Source organism: Diabrotica virgifera, chromosome 10 (genome assembly GCF_917563875.1).
Source record: "Diabrotica virgifera virgifera chromosome 10, PGI_DIABVI_V3a".
Lineage (NCBI taxonomy): Eukaryota > Metazoa > Arthropoda > Insecta > Coleoptera > Chrysomelidae > Diabrotica > Diabrotica virgifera.
Window position 1 is genome coordinate 33,495,515 of NC_065452.1, and position 15,122 is coordinate 33,510,636.

At 33.0% G+C, this 15,122-nt stretch overlaps 1 protein-coding gene across 1 annotated transcript in view; it reads left to right on the plus strand.

Annotated features, from left to right (window-relative positions):
• The window catches only part of LOC126893009 (prolyl 3-hydroxylase 1-like), a 142,279-nt gene that overhangs the window by 107,885 nt on the left and 19,272 nt on the right, over nt 1-15,122 (plus strand). The window contains exons 7-8 of the mRNA XM_050662946.1: nt 1,687-1,734; nt 7,717-8,080. Coding sequence (XP_050518903.1) covers nt 1,687-1,734; nt 7,717-8,080 — 412 coding nt within the window. The remainder of the gene's footprint in view (nt 1-1,686; nt 1,735-7,716; nt 8,081-15,122) is intronic.

Consider the following 15,122-nt stretch of genomic DNA (forward strand, 5'->3'; position numbering starts at 1 on the left):
TATCTAAGTTTCATAAATGCTCCTCTTGCAATTTCTATACGAGTTTTAAGTTCTTCATCCGGATTTAGTGTCTCGTTTATCCAACATCCTAGGTATTCAAAATGGTTAACTTTTGTTATTGGTTCATCACTGACAATTAGTTGCATAGGGCCGACGTCTTGTTTACTAACCACAAGTAACTTTGTCTTTGTTGCATTTATGTTATGTCCGTTATTGGAGCATTCTCTAGTGACTCGATCTATAAGGAATTGAAGATCTTCGATATTTTCAGCCATGATCGCAGTTAATAGTTTCTCCCATGATTCGAACATTGTCCTTCCAAGGCTTCATTAAAAATTATTTCTGAGTATACGTTAAACAAAGTTGGGATAACACACAACCCTGTCTGACACCTCTTTGAATGCAAATTTTGTCTGTTTCTTTGTCGTCTACCAGAATAGAAGCTTCTTGATTCCAATATAGATGTTGTAAAAGCCTTAGATCTTTATCGTCTATTCCAATCATTTCTAGATATTCAAACAACCTATCATGTTGAACTCTACCAAACGCCTTCTCAAAATCTATAAAGCAGACGTGAATTGGTTTCTGTACTTCCCATAACTCATATGCCTGAAGCCGTTGGTCAGTAAGTGGGGGATTGCTTATGCCGGCAATCATTCGGTGAGAAGTATTGATAGAAGAAGTGATAGAAGTAGAAAATAGTGACCCGTCTGCCCTCGGAAACCTAATAGCCATTCAGGGTCGGAAATAGTAAGAATTGGCCAAGTGAGGCCGATAGGAAAGATTAAAGAAATTTTACTCGAGACAAGTTGAAAGAGAGTAAAATGTGAAGGCCCTCATGACTCGCCACCTTTTGTTCCCGCTCATACATATCGGGGTGTTGTTCTCGTTCAATTTGTAACAATAATCTATCTTCCCTTTTTTTCCTACGACCGTGCCGTTTTCATGCAAAAAATAAAACATCTTAATCCTAACATAGTATCCGAAATCAGTTTTTACAGGGTTTTTCAAAAAAAGGTAACACCGTCTCTAGAGTAGGTAAAAAATTTAAAAATAATTTGGGTTTTCTTAGTAAAAAAATTTTGTAACGCCCTCAGTTTTCAAGGTACAGGGCGTTGAAGAAACAAAAAATTTTAATTCAAATAGAAACTTATTTCGAAAACTTTGTACCTAAGAGTTAAGATGTTTTATTTTTTGCATGAAAACGGCACGTCGTAGGAAAAAAAGGGTAGGTAGATACATTTTTGTCACAAATTGAACGAGGAATTAAAAAATGATTGTTAATTTGAATTATCTCAGTGGAGTACTATTTTTTTCATTAAAAAATTCAGACCATTACCTGTATGCGCGTCAATGATGAATATAAAATTCTTAATTGTATGTAAAAAATGCACAATAACTACTTCTTTAACAAACTAAATTTCATTAAAATGTTGCCCGGAGTTTCGGCAAAATCGTAACAAATGTGTAAAATTTTTTGTTCTTCAACGCCTTGCATCTTGAAAACGGATAGCTTACAAAAATTGTTTGCTAAGCAAACCCCAATTATTTTTCAGTTATTAACTATCCTAAAGACGGTGTTGCCTTTTTCGGAAACAACCTGTATGTATATGTATATGTAGTATTTCATACTTATATTTGGTAGCATGTGGTTATTTTAATTTACTCTAATGATTTAACTTACAGGGTGTGCCTTCTCAAACTGACAGTACTACATCTCCTTCTAATTCTTCCTGAATATGCTTTTGGGATAACTACAATACTGTATATAGCTGTGTGTAGTGCTAACTATAGCTAATATTGAATTTTATACGATTTGTATGTGATTAATAAATTGTTTTTAATAACTTTTGGATTTTAATTTGGTTGTGTGGTGATATGCATAATATATATTATATAAAGCATTTTTATTTATACACTGGTGACCAAAAAATTGGGTTCATTTCAACTGAATATTATTATTTTCTGATCCTAATTTACTTATTGGAGGAAATAAACGATTTGCCCTACACAATTCTAAAAGAAAATGTGTCTGAACATTCAGTGTAAAAAGATAAATAAAGTAGTTAAAAAATACTAGGTACTATTATCCTCGACAATAAAAATATAATTTCTATACTCGCTGGGAAATGGATGATAGCACAGTTTTTAACAGGAAAATTTTAAATCTAAATACTTTCTTCTCCGGGTTTAGTACAAGAAGTTATACATATAGCATGACTAATAATTATCCTCATGACCTCAGTCTCAGTGGCAGAATTTGCTTTACTAACAATAGAAAAATGTCAATAAGCACATACATCTATTACATAAATCTTTATACAGGGTGTTTCATTGGGAAACGGAAATACTTTAATGGTGAATAGAGATCACCGAGGCCGTTCCAGGTATACTAAATTTTTTGCCCTACCGACTTTTATATCCGAATTACAGGGTGTTTTATCGATTTTGCTCATTTCTTTCCTAAACCATAACTTTAGCACCACCCGGTATATTTTTTTAATATTTGATACACATATGTCTCATTCAAAACCCAAACGACATACATACTAATCACAAGAAAAATCCAGGTTCGGATTAACAAAAAATCTTAAAGTAATTGTGACCTTGAAACAACACCCTGTATACTGACATTTTCAAAATTTGTTTACACATTTGAAAAGACCACAAAAATCCGAGTTTATCGGTTCACTTTGATTTTTTGTGCAAAAATTTATTAACTTTAATTTTGACATTAAATATATTCAAATTTTTAAGAACCCTGAAATTAATAAGCAGGTTTTTAAAGCACTTTAAACAATAAATTATTAAAGTTATTAAATAAATACCCATTTTAAAAATAATCAATACTTATTTACGACATTCGAACGACCCACTTACAATACACAACAAAAATCCAGGTCCGGATTAACAAAACAATATAAAGTAAGTATAACCTTGAACCCTGTAGGTATGTTGAAATTTCAAAATCCGTTTGCACTTAGGTATGAAAAGAACACAAAAAACTAAGTTTAATCGTTCGCCTCAATTTTTTGACCAGAAAATTTAATGAATTTAATTTTGAAATTATGTCGAAATTTTTAAGAACTCTGGGAACTCATAATAAAAATTTCGATATAATTTCAAAAGTAATGACATTAAATTGTCTGCACAAAAAATTAAAGCGGGACATTAAACTTAGTTTTTCGTGCTCTCTTCAGGTGTGCAAACGTATTTTCAAAATTTCAATATACAGGGTGTTTTTTCAAGGTCACAATTACGTTGTATTTTGTTGTTAATACGGACCTGGATTTTTCTTGTGATTAGTAAGTGAGTCCTTCTAACGCAGTAAATAATAATTGATTATTTTTAAAATTAGTATTTATTCATTAACTTGAATGATTTATTATTAAAAGTGCTTTAAAAACCTGCTGATTAATTTCAAGGTTCTTAAAAATTTGAATATATTTAATTTCAAAATTAAAGTTAATAAATTTTTGCACAAAAAATCAAAGTGAACCGATAAACTCGAATTTTTGTGGTCTTTTCAAATGTGCAAACAAATTTTGAAAATGTCAGTATACAGGGTCTTGTTTCAAGGTCACAATTACTTTAAGTTTTATGTTAATCCGGACCTGGATTTTTCATGTGATTAATAATTGGGTCTTTCTAATATGGTAAATAAGTATTGATTCATTTTAAAATGAGTATTTATTCAATAACTTCAATAATTTATAATTAAAAGTTAATAATACCTGCTTTTTAATATTGAGTTCTTAAAAAATTCAATATAATAGACTTGCTCTTGTTGTGCTCTTTTCAAATATGCAAACATATTTTCAAAATTTCAATATACAGGGTGTTGTTTTAAGGTCACAATACTTTATAATTTTTTGTTAATCCGGACCTGAATTTTTCTTGTGATTAGTATGTCTGTCGTTTGGGTTTTGAATGAGACATATGTGTACCAAATATTAAAAAAATATACCGGGTGGTTCTAAAGTTATGGCTTAGGAAAGAAATTAACTATTTTTAATGGGAAATAAGCCACAATTTTAACAAAAAAATGATTTTATTAACGTTTCGAAGCCCAAACGTTAATAAAATCATTTTTTTGGTAAAATTGTGGCTTATTTCCCATTAAAAATAGTTGATTATAAAAATGCCACAAGGAAATAGCTTCAGAACAACATTAGAAAAGAAATGAGCAAACTCGATAAAACACCCTGTAACTCGGATAAAAAAGTCGGTAGGGCAAAAAATTTAGTATACCTGGAACGGCCTCGGTGACCTCTATTCACCATTAAAGTATTTACGTTTCCCAATGAAACACCCTGTATATGTCATTCTGTTGAGATTACTCTATTGTTTATTCTATTGCCATTTAAGGTTCCAGAATTTTTCTACCTCTGCTATGACATATGCTATGTTCTATCTATAGCTTTTTGCCAATTGACCGAGGAAATAATGTTTGATATAGATCTTTATTTCTCCACAATTTTTTGTGCTCATGCGTCACTATCAGCCATTTTTTCGTACTGTTTTTTGTAAACAATTAAACAACAATGTTAAAGTACCTGTGAACACATAAGATAAATACAGACATACTAAAGAAAGTATAATTATTGATAAAAAGAAATACGAAAGTAAAGAAAAAGTTGGCTCAAATGTATTATTGTTTCTCGCAACATATCCCTTCCTTTGAGCCTAGGTCCGTTTAATAGGGATAAGTTAGCAATGATAAGGTGGTAATCGCAACCGATAAGTGTATGGCCTAAATTGGGCATCCTTCTTGTATCTTTGTTCCTTTGCTTATTAACCAATCTAAAAACTCTTTCTTTTTCTAGTTACTGTTAGGTAATCATCATCATAATCAGCGCATTTTAGTCCACTGCATGATATAGGCCTTCCCTATTTGTTTCTTCTAGAGTGCACGGTCTTGTGCATTTTGACATCGTGTAGGTGGTCTTTTTCTGTTTCCTTTATCTGTTCTTAGTTTCCATTTGGTTAACTTGCGTGTTCACCTTCCATTTTTCATCTGCTCATCTCCATTTCAATCTGCAAGCTCTATCCTTCTTTCTGCTATTCTTAGTTTTAAAGAATTGTTTTTGTTACGGACAGGTGATTACTGACAGTACAGACTGATCGAAGACTTTCTGCTTCAGATTGATCGGTATGTTGCAGTCTTTAAATACGTTTTAAAAAGCTCCATATCGATGGCTTAGTGTTAAAACCTCGTATCTCATTAAATTACAATTTTACAGGAGGGACAAAAAACTGATTTTCTGCATAATATAACCTAAAAACAAAAATCTGCTATTGGCACAGAGCTAAAAGTGTTAAATGTTGCTATTAAATTGGAAATACAAATTGGAATAAAGTTATGAAAAACACGTAAATATCCTTGCAGTATATAGACCCTTTCCCAAGTAACTATGATAACCTCGTATATCTTGATATACGTGTTTTTCATCTCAAATGAGGTTGTGTTTATTATTATTTACGAGGTTTTCATTTTTCATAGCTTATTGCACACCTTCAAATACTAGGTCGATACAATACAAATCTTTTGATTTAAGGTTCATAAAATGTTCCTATATGCCGGACTACCTTTTGTTGTTTACAAAAAACATTTCTGCAAGTCGAATCTCTCAAACAAATACTCCAAATTAAGTACCAAATTCTTGGTTATAAATATACGTGGTATTCACACTAAATCAAGAGAGCAATTGATATACGTGGTTTCTTTTTTCGGCTGTAGAAAATAGTCGTGTATTTGGAATTTTTCTAACAGTTGTAAATCGTGAGATACAAGGTTTTCGAACTAAAACCACCAAAATGTCATTTTCGAAAAAAAAATCAGATACGAGGTTTTCACACTAAGCCATCGATATGCTGCCCATCCATGTGCTATTCTTCTTGATACCTCACTTGTTTGGTTAGGTTTGGTACCTACTCGTAATGGTTCATTTAATTTTCAATGGTAATTGAATCGCATTTATTGGTGGCAAATTTGACCAATATAATTTTAGAAAATATCAGACACCAACATCATCAAACATCAGTTCTTCCATATTTTACGTAGTCGTCCTTTTTAAGTTTTCTGTGCTACATTTTACCATCTAGGGCTCTTCTTGGAAGTCTGTCATCATTCATCTTCACTACATGATTATGATCAGACCATCGAATTCTCTGGAGTTTGAGATAGGTGGTGTTTTAAAGAGATGATAAAGTTCATAATTATATCTAGATCTCCATATTACTATTTTTGATAATGAGTCCAAAGATCTTTTTCTTTCGAAAATTTTTTTGTTTTCTATCATTACTCATATCTCACATCCATAATATAACTGGAAATTGCCTCTATCAACTGTCCACTTTTATGTTGGCAGTTCGGTTATAATATTAACATAATGTTATAAACATCTTATAAGCGGAACTCTCTCTCTCTCTCTCTCTCCCCCTCTCTCTCTCTCTCTCTCCCTCTCTCTCTCTCTCTATCTCTCTCTCTCTTTCTCTCTCTCTCTTTCTCTTTCTCTCTCTCTCTCTCTCTCCATAAGACAATATTGGAAACACACATTGCGTCCTATTAGAGGTAAAACTCACTAAGTGCACTTTCTTGAAATTTTGACATTTTCATGAATTTGAACTCAATACGATGCTGCCCAGCCCTGGATAAGTCAGTTGGTACTCTAACCCTTCTAATTGCTGAGATAATTTATGGTATAATTCACGAAGTGCATTATTGTGAATTTCGGTTTCAGGGTAAAACTTATTATTCTTAGTGAATTTTTCCTTACAATCTGGAGTGCCGAATCGGTACTTAGTGATCTTTCAAACAATACATTAGTAAACATAACTGTGTATTATTTGTGTGCATTATCTATTTGGCGATTCATTAAAGAAATTAATTTAAATTATTTTTTTGTAGCAGATAGCTTACATAAAGGGTAACATAGGTAACCTATTTTGCGATTAAGCAGGCGAATTTTTTGGCTGTCATAAATGCCGAAAGAATTGCATTTATTCCCAATGAACGAAACTTATTGTTCATTTTTTAAATAATAGACTTATTTTTGATAGATCGTTAGTTGTAAGTCAGCGAAATTTTGTATACCTTTGTATATTTACGTATAAAATGGATGTTAATATTTCAACAATAACATTACTTGTTTCTATGGCATGTGATTTTGTATAGAGGCAACTGTTTTGTATAAACTTATTTAATTGTTTATTAACATTTTATTCATTACCTATTTCTTTCATTTTGAATCCCAACGTCATGATACTTTATGAAGACAAATTCATTAACTTCTCCATATCCAATAATTGTGTTCATGGAAAAACTCATCAAGTACAAAAATTGATCTAATATTGATAATATCATAGTTACTGTGACGAAACATGGCTTAAAATATTTGTTTTTATTTATTCTTTAAAGTTTCATTAACAAAATTCCAATATTCAAGTTAGGTGAATTTAAAAAACAATGTGTACCTACCTTTAAATCGATATTTCTCCACTTTCTGAAAAGTGTAGTTAGTGAGTTTTACCTCTAATAGGACGATGGTCAAAAACCGTCCTTTTCTGACATATCGGTATATTGGTTTATGCCGTACTGCTTGATCTGTATTTTTTATATGACGTGTGAGAAGTTTTCAAATCGTCACCCTGTGTACTAACTGCACCTATCATAATCAAGTAATATGACGTCACTTAACAAATCTCTTGACTTAGGAAATGAAACTGAAATCAGGAGTTACAATGAACGAAAGTGATCTCAAAGGTGCCAAAAGAGTTGTTATAGATGGAATGACCACACCCAAAGAATGTAAATCTCTCATGGAAATAGCCAAATATTATGCTGTGATAGGAGATGGATACGAAGGTAAATCCCCGCATACAAAACTAGAGAAGTTCGAAGGAATAACATTCAATAGAGCATTGTTTTTAAGTTATTACAAGATGCTGAACCTTAAACATCTACATACATTTTTTGAAGTTACAGAAAAAGCTAAGGAGTTGATAAAAGTTCATTTTAAACTCAAAGGGGAATTATATTTTTCATATACTCAGCTTGTTTGCAGATCAGCACGACCAGGTAAGAGTCTAATATATTCTTGCTTTACTTTTTATTTGATTGTAATTTGTCCCACGATTCTTTACTACAAACTCGGGTACAATACAAACTGAGGTACAACTTATGTACTATGTACCAACTTAAGGGGAGTATGGTTTGAAATCAACATTTTAAGCACATTTTTGTGAATTTATTTGAAACTATGGTAGAAGTATTTTATTTTTAAATTAAATAAACATATTCAGTACAATTAAAAGAATATTAAAAAAAATTAAAGCAAAATATTGAAAAATAGCCAACGGTGGCAAATTTTTACGAACACCTAAAAAAAAAATAGATTTTGCGGTGGACATCAGCACTAGTCATTGGATCATGTGAAACAAAAAATACAAAAGGACGTGATTAGCTTATGAGTTTCTCGAGGTAACTCTGTCTGGTTTTTTAGTTTTAACGATTTTTTGCGTTTTGGTATCACTCAGAAGTCAAAATAACGATTTTTTTTTGTAAAAAAGGTTGCAAATCAACGTTTTTATTATTGTTAAAGAAACAATAAGCATAAAACAAAAAATATCTCCACAGCGTTACCTCACGAAATGTCTAAAGAAAATCTATGCAAAATTTCAGATGGATCGGTCAAGTTGTTTTTGCGTTAAAAGCAGTCTTGAGAAAAACGCGTTTGAAGTTTTGACAACTTCATTTTCAATTTCTTTTTTGTCTGTCAAATCGTAAAGTGATGCACACCGAAATGTGTGCGGAGTTTTGAATCGCGGAGTAATTTACAAAAGAGAAGGGGAACAGCTGTTAAACGTTAGGTACTCACACTCTCTGCGTACAAGCCTGCTGATGAGAAACTGCTGCCAATAAAATCAAATGTAGTGATATTCAACATGTATTTCCGGTAATTTTGCTTCGCTCAATCTGAAATTTTCGTGACTATTTTGGAAGTTGTGTACTTTTATTTAAAATAATAAAAAAATCGAAAGTTTCAAAATTTTCAAATCATGCTCCTCCTTAAAGGTTGTCCAGCTTGAAGTTCTTGATTGTCTGGTATCCGCATCTTTAATCATCGAGATGAATTTATGCCACTTGATCGTTTCATTAACTCCTCGATGCGATGATCCTAATAAATTAATTACATATACATATTTATTTGCGTGTCGTCACATAATATTTACAACTAGGAACAAGAAGTAATAAGAAAGAGTACAACATCCAAAGAAGAAAGGCAACAAAAAAGTGTAACACAAGAGAAAGAAACGAGACAAGTACTATTTAAACATAAAAGAGATAAAGGCGAGTAATTAAAAATAAGAAGATAGAAAATTCTAGAGAGTTGTGAGACAACTCACAAAAGAGTTTAAACCTAGGGAAAGTTTTTGTAGAGAAAGACAAAGAAGAAAATTCCTTGAGTGATGATAAAAGCATTCTCAGCACATGGAAAGAATATTTTCATAAGCTCCTAAATCATGAGAATGGAGAAGAGGTGAAAAATGCACCTGAGGACCAGCACTACGGAAACAAACATATGGTTTATTCTCCCAAATAAGGGATGATCAAACAACTCCTGAAGAATGGAAATGCGGTCTTATACATACCATTCATTCACAAGAAAGATAATAAGCAATAATTCTCCAACTATAGGGTAATTATGTCATTAAACATATCATACAAAATGTTTTCTTCTTTCCTATACAACAAACTGACGCCCTGTGCGGAGAAGATTATTTGTGATTTATTTGATCATTGATGCGGATTTATTTGATCACTAGTAGATTGGTTTGGCCGATCTACTAGTGATCACATACACAAGCTGAGAGAAGTGTTACAAAATAGCCACGAATACAACATCGTCATAACCATTCTATTTATTGATTTAAAACAATCCTTTGACAGCATAAACAGGAAAAAAGTATATGCAAACCTGATGCTTATTGGTTATACAGAGTGTCTCCGAAAATAGTGCGTTCCTTTAAGGTATGGATATAACACACAACTTAGAACAAAAATGTCCTATAACATTTTTTTTTTCTAAAGTTAACCGTTTCCAAGAAAAAAATTACATTGCTCTCCATATAAGTGAATTTTTATTTTCATAAATTTGAATGACATGGCAACGTAGCCTAGAAGACCTTGCTGTGACTGTGGAAATTTAACCTAATAACCCCTTGTATTTACTTTGAGGTGTGATTTTTGGACTTGTTGACATCGTAGGTACCTACCTGCAAAATAATGGATATGGGTTTGGTTGATATTTACATTATTTTACCTACCAGATGCAACTGACCTACAAAACTACTTTTTTAATCTTTAGATTTTTGAGTTGCGCGTTGTTGCCAGACTTCAATTTGCATATCAAAATGTATTTTCGTTTTTTGGCCAAACGGATCAATTTAGAAAAAAATGTTATAAGACTTTTTGCTCTTCATTATACCTTTAAGGAACGCACTATTTTCGGGGACACCCTGTATACCCAAAAAGCAGCTGTAGTAATTGGCGAGGAACCCCAAAGTGGGCGACGCCTGGTGGCAAATTTTAAAAGCATCAACTCGAGGAAAACATTGACTTTGTCATTAATTTGTGTACATATTTGCGGTCAGTTTATGTTGTAATTAACAATGAATTTGACTTAAAAAAACTATTGCAGTGCTCCTCAGTATTCATTCCTATTATACTCTACGTAATGACATAAACTAACTAATGCCAAATCACACATTTTGTTAATTTAACGTTTGTATTAAACGTAGTATTTTTTAATGTTTAAGCGACTGCAAAATTAAATAAATAAATAAAATGCAATATAATAGGTATATTCTGTACATGGAATGTACATTGTTATACAAAATATACCGACCACCTCATAATTTCCAAAACACAATTTTTATAAAATAAATTCACCTACTTAGTTTGCAGTTTTTATTTAATTAAAAATTGTTATCTGTTAGTATAAAATAAATTGTAGTGTACCTATTACCCAGCTAGCAAGATAACGTTACATTAACGTTAAATTTAGGTTTTTTTGTATTGTTACGTAACATCTATCAAAAAATGACGTTACTGATACGAAATTTTAATACGTATATTATACGTATGAATTTATTCGTTTCTGAAACGTGGCTCTTTGGTAGGTTTTAATACGTATGAATTTATTCGTCTCTAACACGTGGCTTTTTGGTAGGTATAGAAACGTATAAGATCTCGTTTGAGATTGCAGCGCCATCGCGTATTTATTTCGAACCTTTCATTAATACCTAACCTTACATTTCCGTGATTAAAATCGTGTTTGTTTTTATGGAGTATGGATCGAATTATGTCAAAAAAATCGAATTATTATTGTTGTGTGCCTCGATGTGATACTTGGATAAAGCGTACCTAATAGTAATTTATCGTTTCATTCTTTCCCTAAATAGGATAAACAAAATAGAATTCTATTCAATGACAGTTTAGTTGAAAAACGAAATGTATGGAAATATCTTCTAAAAATGGGGAAGCAGCCTAGTCCTTATATGAAAGTGTGCAGTTTACGAATGAAGATTACTTCAAGGGTATGTTTATGTATTGTAATATAAAGTAGCTATTAATAATTTTGTCAAATATATAATAAATGCTTATTTCAAATATTTAATAAATGTGTTAGCATCATGTATGTGGTTTTATTTACACAATAGTTTTAAGTCCTATTTATAAATATCATTTATACCGAAAATTCTCCTAAAAAGTGACATTTTTGTGACGTTAAAAAGGTTACGTAGAAATAACGTAAAATTGTTACGTAACATCGCTGTGACTTTTATACGTATATTTTAGGTAAAATTTGATGTAACTTTTGCCGTAACTTCTCCCAAAATGTTGATGTTTATTTGACGTTATATATACGAACACTGCTAGCTGGGTAATTAAATTAAAAACAAAATTAGACATTTTGAGATAGGTAGATTAATGATTTTTAAAACGCTGTGTGATTATCGGGTGGCCAGATTTTTTATGAAAAAAAGGCAAAAACAAATCAGTAGTTAGCATCAAATTTTAATGAATGCATACAGATGAAACATCATTTTGAGTCGTCTTTAACCTATAAGATGTCTTAGTGGCAAAACTTAGTAGTTACTTTGGCAAAGCACTCGTGTAAATGATTTTAATTTAACGTTTTAGAACTGTGAGATCAAATGACAAAATTAATTGTTTTCCTCGAGTTATCGTCCATCTTTGAAATTTTGAGTGCCCTCTGTCGGAATTTAATTTTGCGAATACAAAATTTTAAGACTGTCATCATTGAGATCAATAACGGTGTACAACAAAGAGATGCCATCTCAGCGCTACTGTTTAACCTCTTGCTGCATGCAGCAATCAGAGCAAAAAACAAAAGCTGCATAATATGTGGATGACGTTATAATACGTACTCGTGTCGAAAGTGACACGTTTGAGGAATAAAACCGAATAAATGTTTACGTCAACAGCAAGACCAAATAAAAGAAACTTATTCCAAGCGGTTCACTACAGCTTTGAAAAGGTAGCAGAGTTCACGTACTTAGTATCCCTAAAAACCGAAAGTAATGATCTCTCTCTCTCTCTCTCTCTCTCTTGTCGTTTCCCCATTACTGAGGATCGTGATTTCTTCCAATATTCCTAACAATGTTTCTCCATTGGTCTCTATCTTCAGCTGCTCTAAGAGCTTCGCAGAATGAGTTTCCAGCTGAATGCTTTATTTGGTCAGACCATCTAGTTGGTGATCGTCCTCTTGATCTTCTCCCCGGAACGTTTCCAGAAACAATTAATCTCTCCAAACTGTCGTCACCTCTGCGAACCACGTGACCAAAGAATTGCACAATTCGTTGCAGACATATTGTGGACAGCCTTTTTTTAATATTGAGTTGGTTTAGAATGAAAACGTTTGTCCTATGAGCTGTCCAAGGTATGCGCAGCATTCTTCTCCAGCACCACATCTCAAAGGCATCAATTTTTTGGCGCTCGCATGCGCGAAGAGTCCAAGTCCCTGCTCCGTATAGAAATATTGAGAATATAAGGGCATTCACCAGTCTCATCTTGATATTTTGAGAGATAGATCTGTCTTTCCAAACTTTAGTTAGGCGACTCATCGCATTTTTTGCCATACCAATACGTCTCCGAACTTCTGCTTCACAGTTACCATCGTTAGTTATACTAGACCCGAGATAGACAAAGGTGTTTACTATCTGGTATTCCTGTAACATGTTAGTCAGTTGAATAGTGTCGAATCTGACGACCACCATTATTTTTGTCTTAGCTTTATTGATTTTAGACCAACTTTATTGCTTTCGTACTCAACTCTTCGCAGAAGATCAAACATCTTGCTCATTTGCTGCTATAAGTGTAGTGTCATCAGCAAATCTTAAATTGGAGATTTTCCTACCAGCTACTGTTACTCCACCGGCCCATCCTTCTAAAACCATCCTCATGACATGTTCACCATAAATGTTAAATAAGTCAGGTGACAACACGCATCCTTGTCTAACACCTCTCTCGGTCTTGAATTGGTTTGAGAACTTCTGATCTAGTCGTACTGTCGCTATATTAGACTGGTACAGATTTTTAATAAGTGTCACCAGGTGCATTGGTGCGCCCATTTCTATTAAAGTTGACCACAGATTTATCCAGCTTACACAATCAAATGCCCTTTGGTAGTCAACGAAGCATATAATCATAAGTACTTGAAATTCTCTAGACTTTTCAATGAGTTGTCTCAGGTTCAAGATTTGTTCCCTTGTACCTTTACCCTTTACAAACCCCGCTTGTTCCTGAGGTATTTGGTAATGTAGATAAGTTTTTAATCTCTTTTTGATGATATGCAACAATATTTTACTAGCATGTGTTATTAGTGACAGTGTGCGGTAGTTTTCACATCTGGTCGTAGTTCCTTTTTTGTGTAGTGGGATATTGAGGTACACCAATCAGATGGCCATTTTCCTGAATTCCAAACAGCGACACAGATAGAATGGATGATATATAATCCTTTGTCACCTAGTAACTGTAGTATTTCACATGGTATTGAATCAATGCCTGGGGATTTATTTCTCTTTAGTGATTTAATTGCATCTTTGACTTCAGCGAGTAAGACAGTAGGTTCTCTAGGGTAGTCAGAAGGCCACTGATTTTCTGCTGATACCTCGTTATTTTTATATAGCTCGCCACAGTACTTTCGCCATGTTTCCAATATTTCATCAGTATCGGTCTTTAAATTACCTTCCTTATCTATTACAAACCACGTTTGAGGTTTAAATTCTCTGGTAAGGAGTTTGATCTTCTGGAATAAGTCCCTCGTTTCATTTCGACAGCCATGTTCCTCTCTCTCTCTGCATATTTGAGAGATGTACTCAGCTTTATCTTTGCGGCACTGTTTTCTGATTTCTCTCGATAACGCTCTGTATTCATCGTTTAAGTAATGTAACTAATCTAAGTTAAAGTAATGATGTAAATGCAGAAATAAAGAACAGAATAGGCAAAGGAAACTGAGCAAGTTGTGCCCCGGCCTCCCCTAGCATCCTAGCATCCACCTCCAAGTATCTCGGTCCCTGGCTGGTCTCCTCCAGTTATCCACTTCCAATATCTCTGTAGAATCGGCTCTCGTCGTTTGTTAGGGAGTGTTGAGAGTTTGAGTTGCAAGCATTTGAGATGTGGTGCTATAGAAGGATTTTGAAAATACCATGGATCCAACGAGTTAGAAAGGCAGAAGTGTTAAGGCTACAAAAGGATGGCGAGGTCACAAAGAACATAAAAACAAGACAGCTGTAATATTTAGACCACATTACCAGAGGTGCGAAATATGAAATATTAAGGCTTATAATTCAAGGTAAAATTAAGGGTAAAAGATCCATAGGGAGACGAAGAATTTCATGGCTGAGAGACAGTGGCGTAGCTAGCCCCACAGGGGCCACCTATCAAAGTTTGTCGCGGGGCCCTTTTCCACTACTGATATGGGATAGTGTAAAAAAATGTTCAACAAAAGCAGCAAAAACGCGTGTATAGAATAGAATAGAAATATACTTTATTGTCACTAAAAAATTTACAATTTTATGGACAAAGCGTAGGT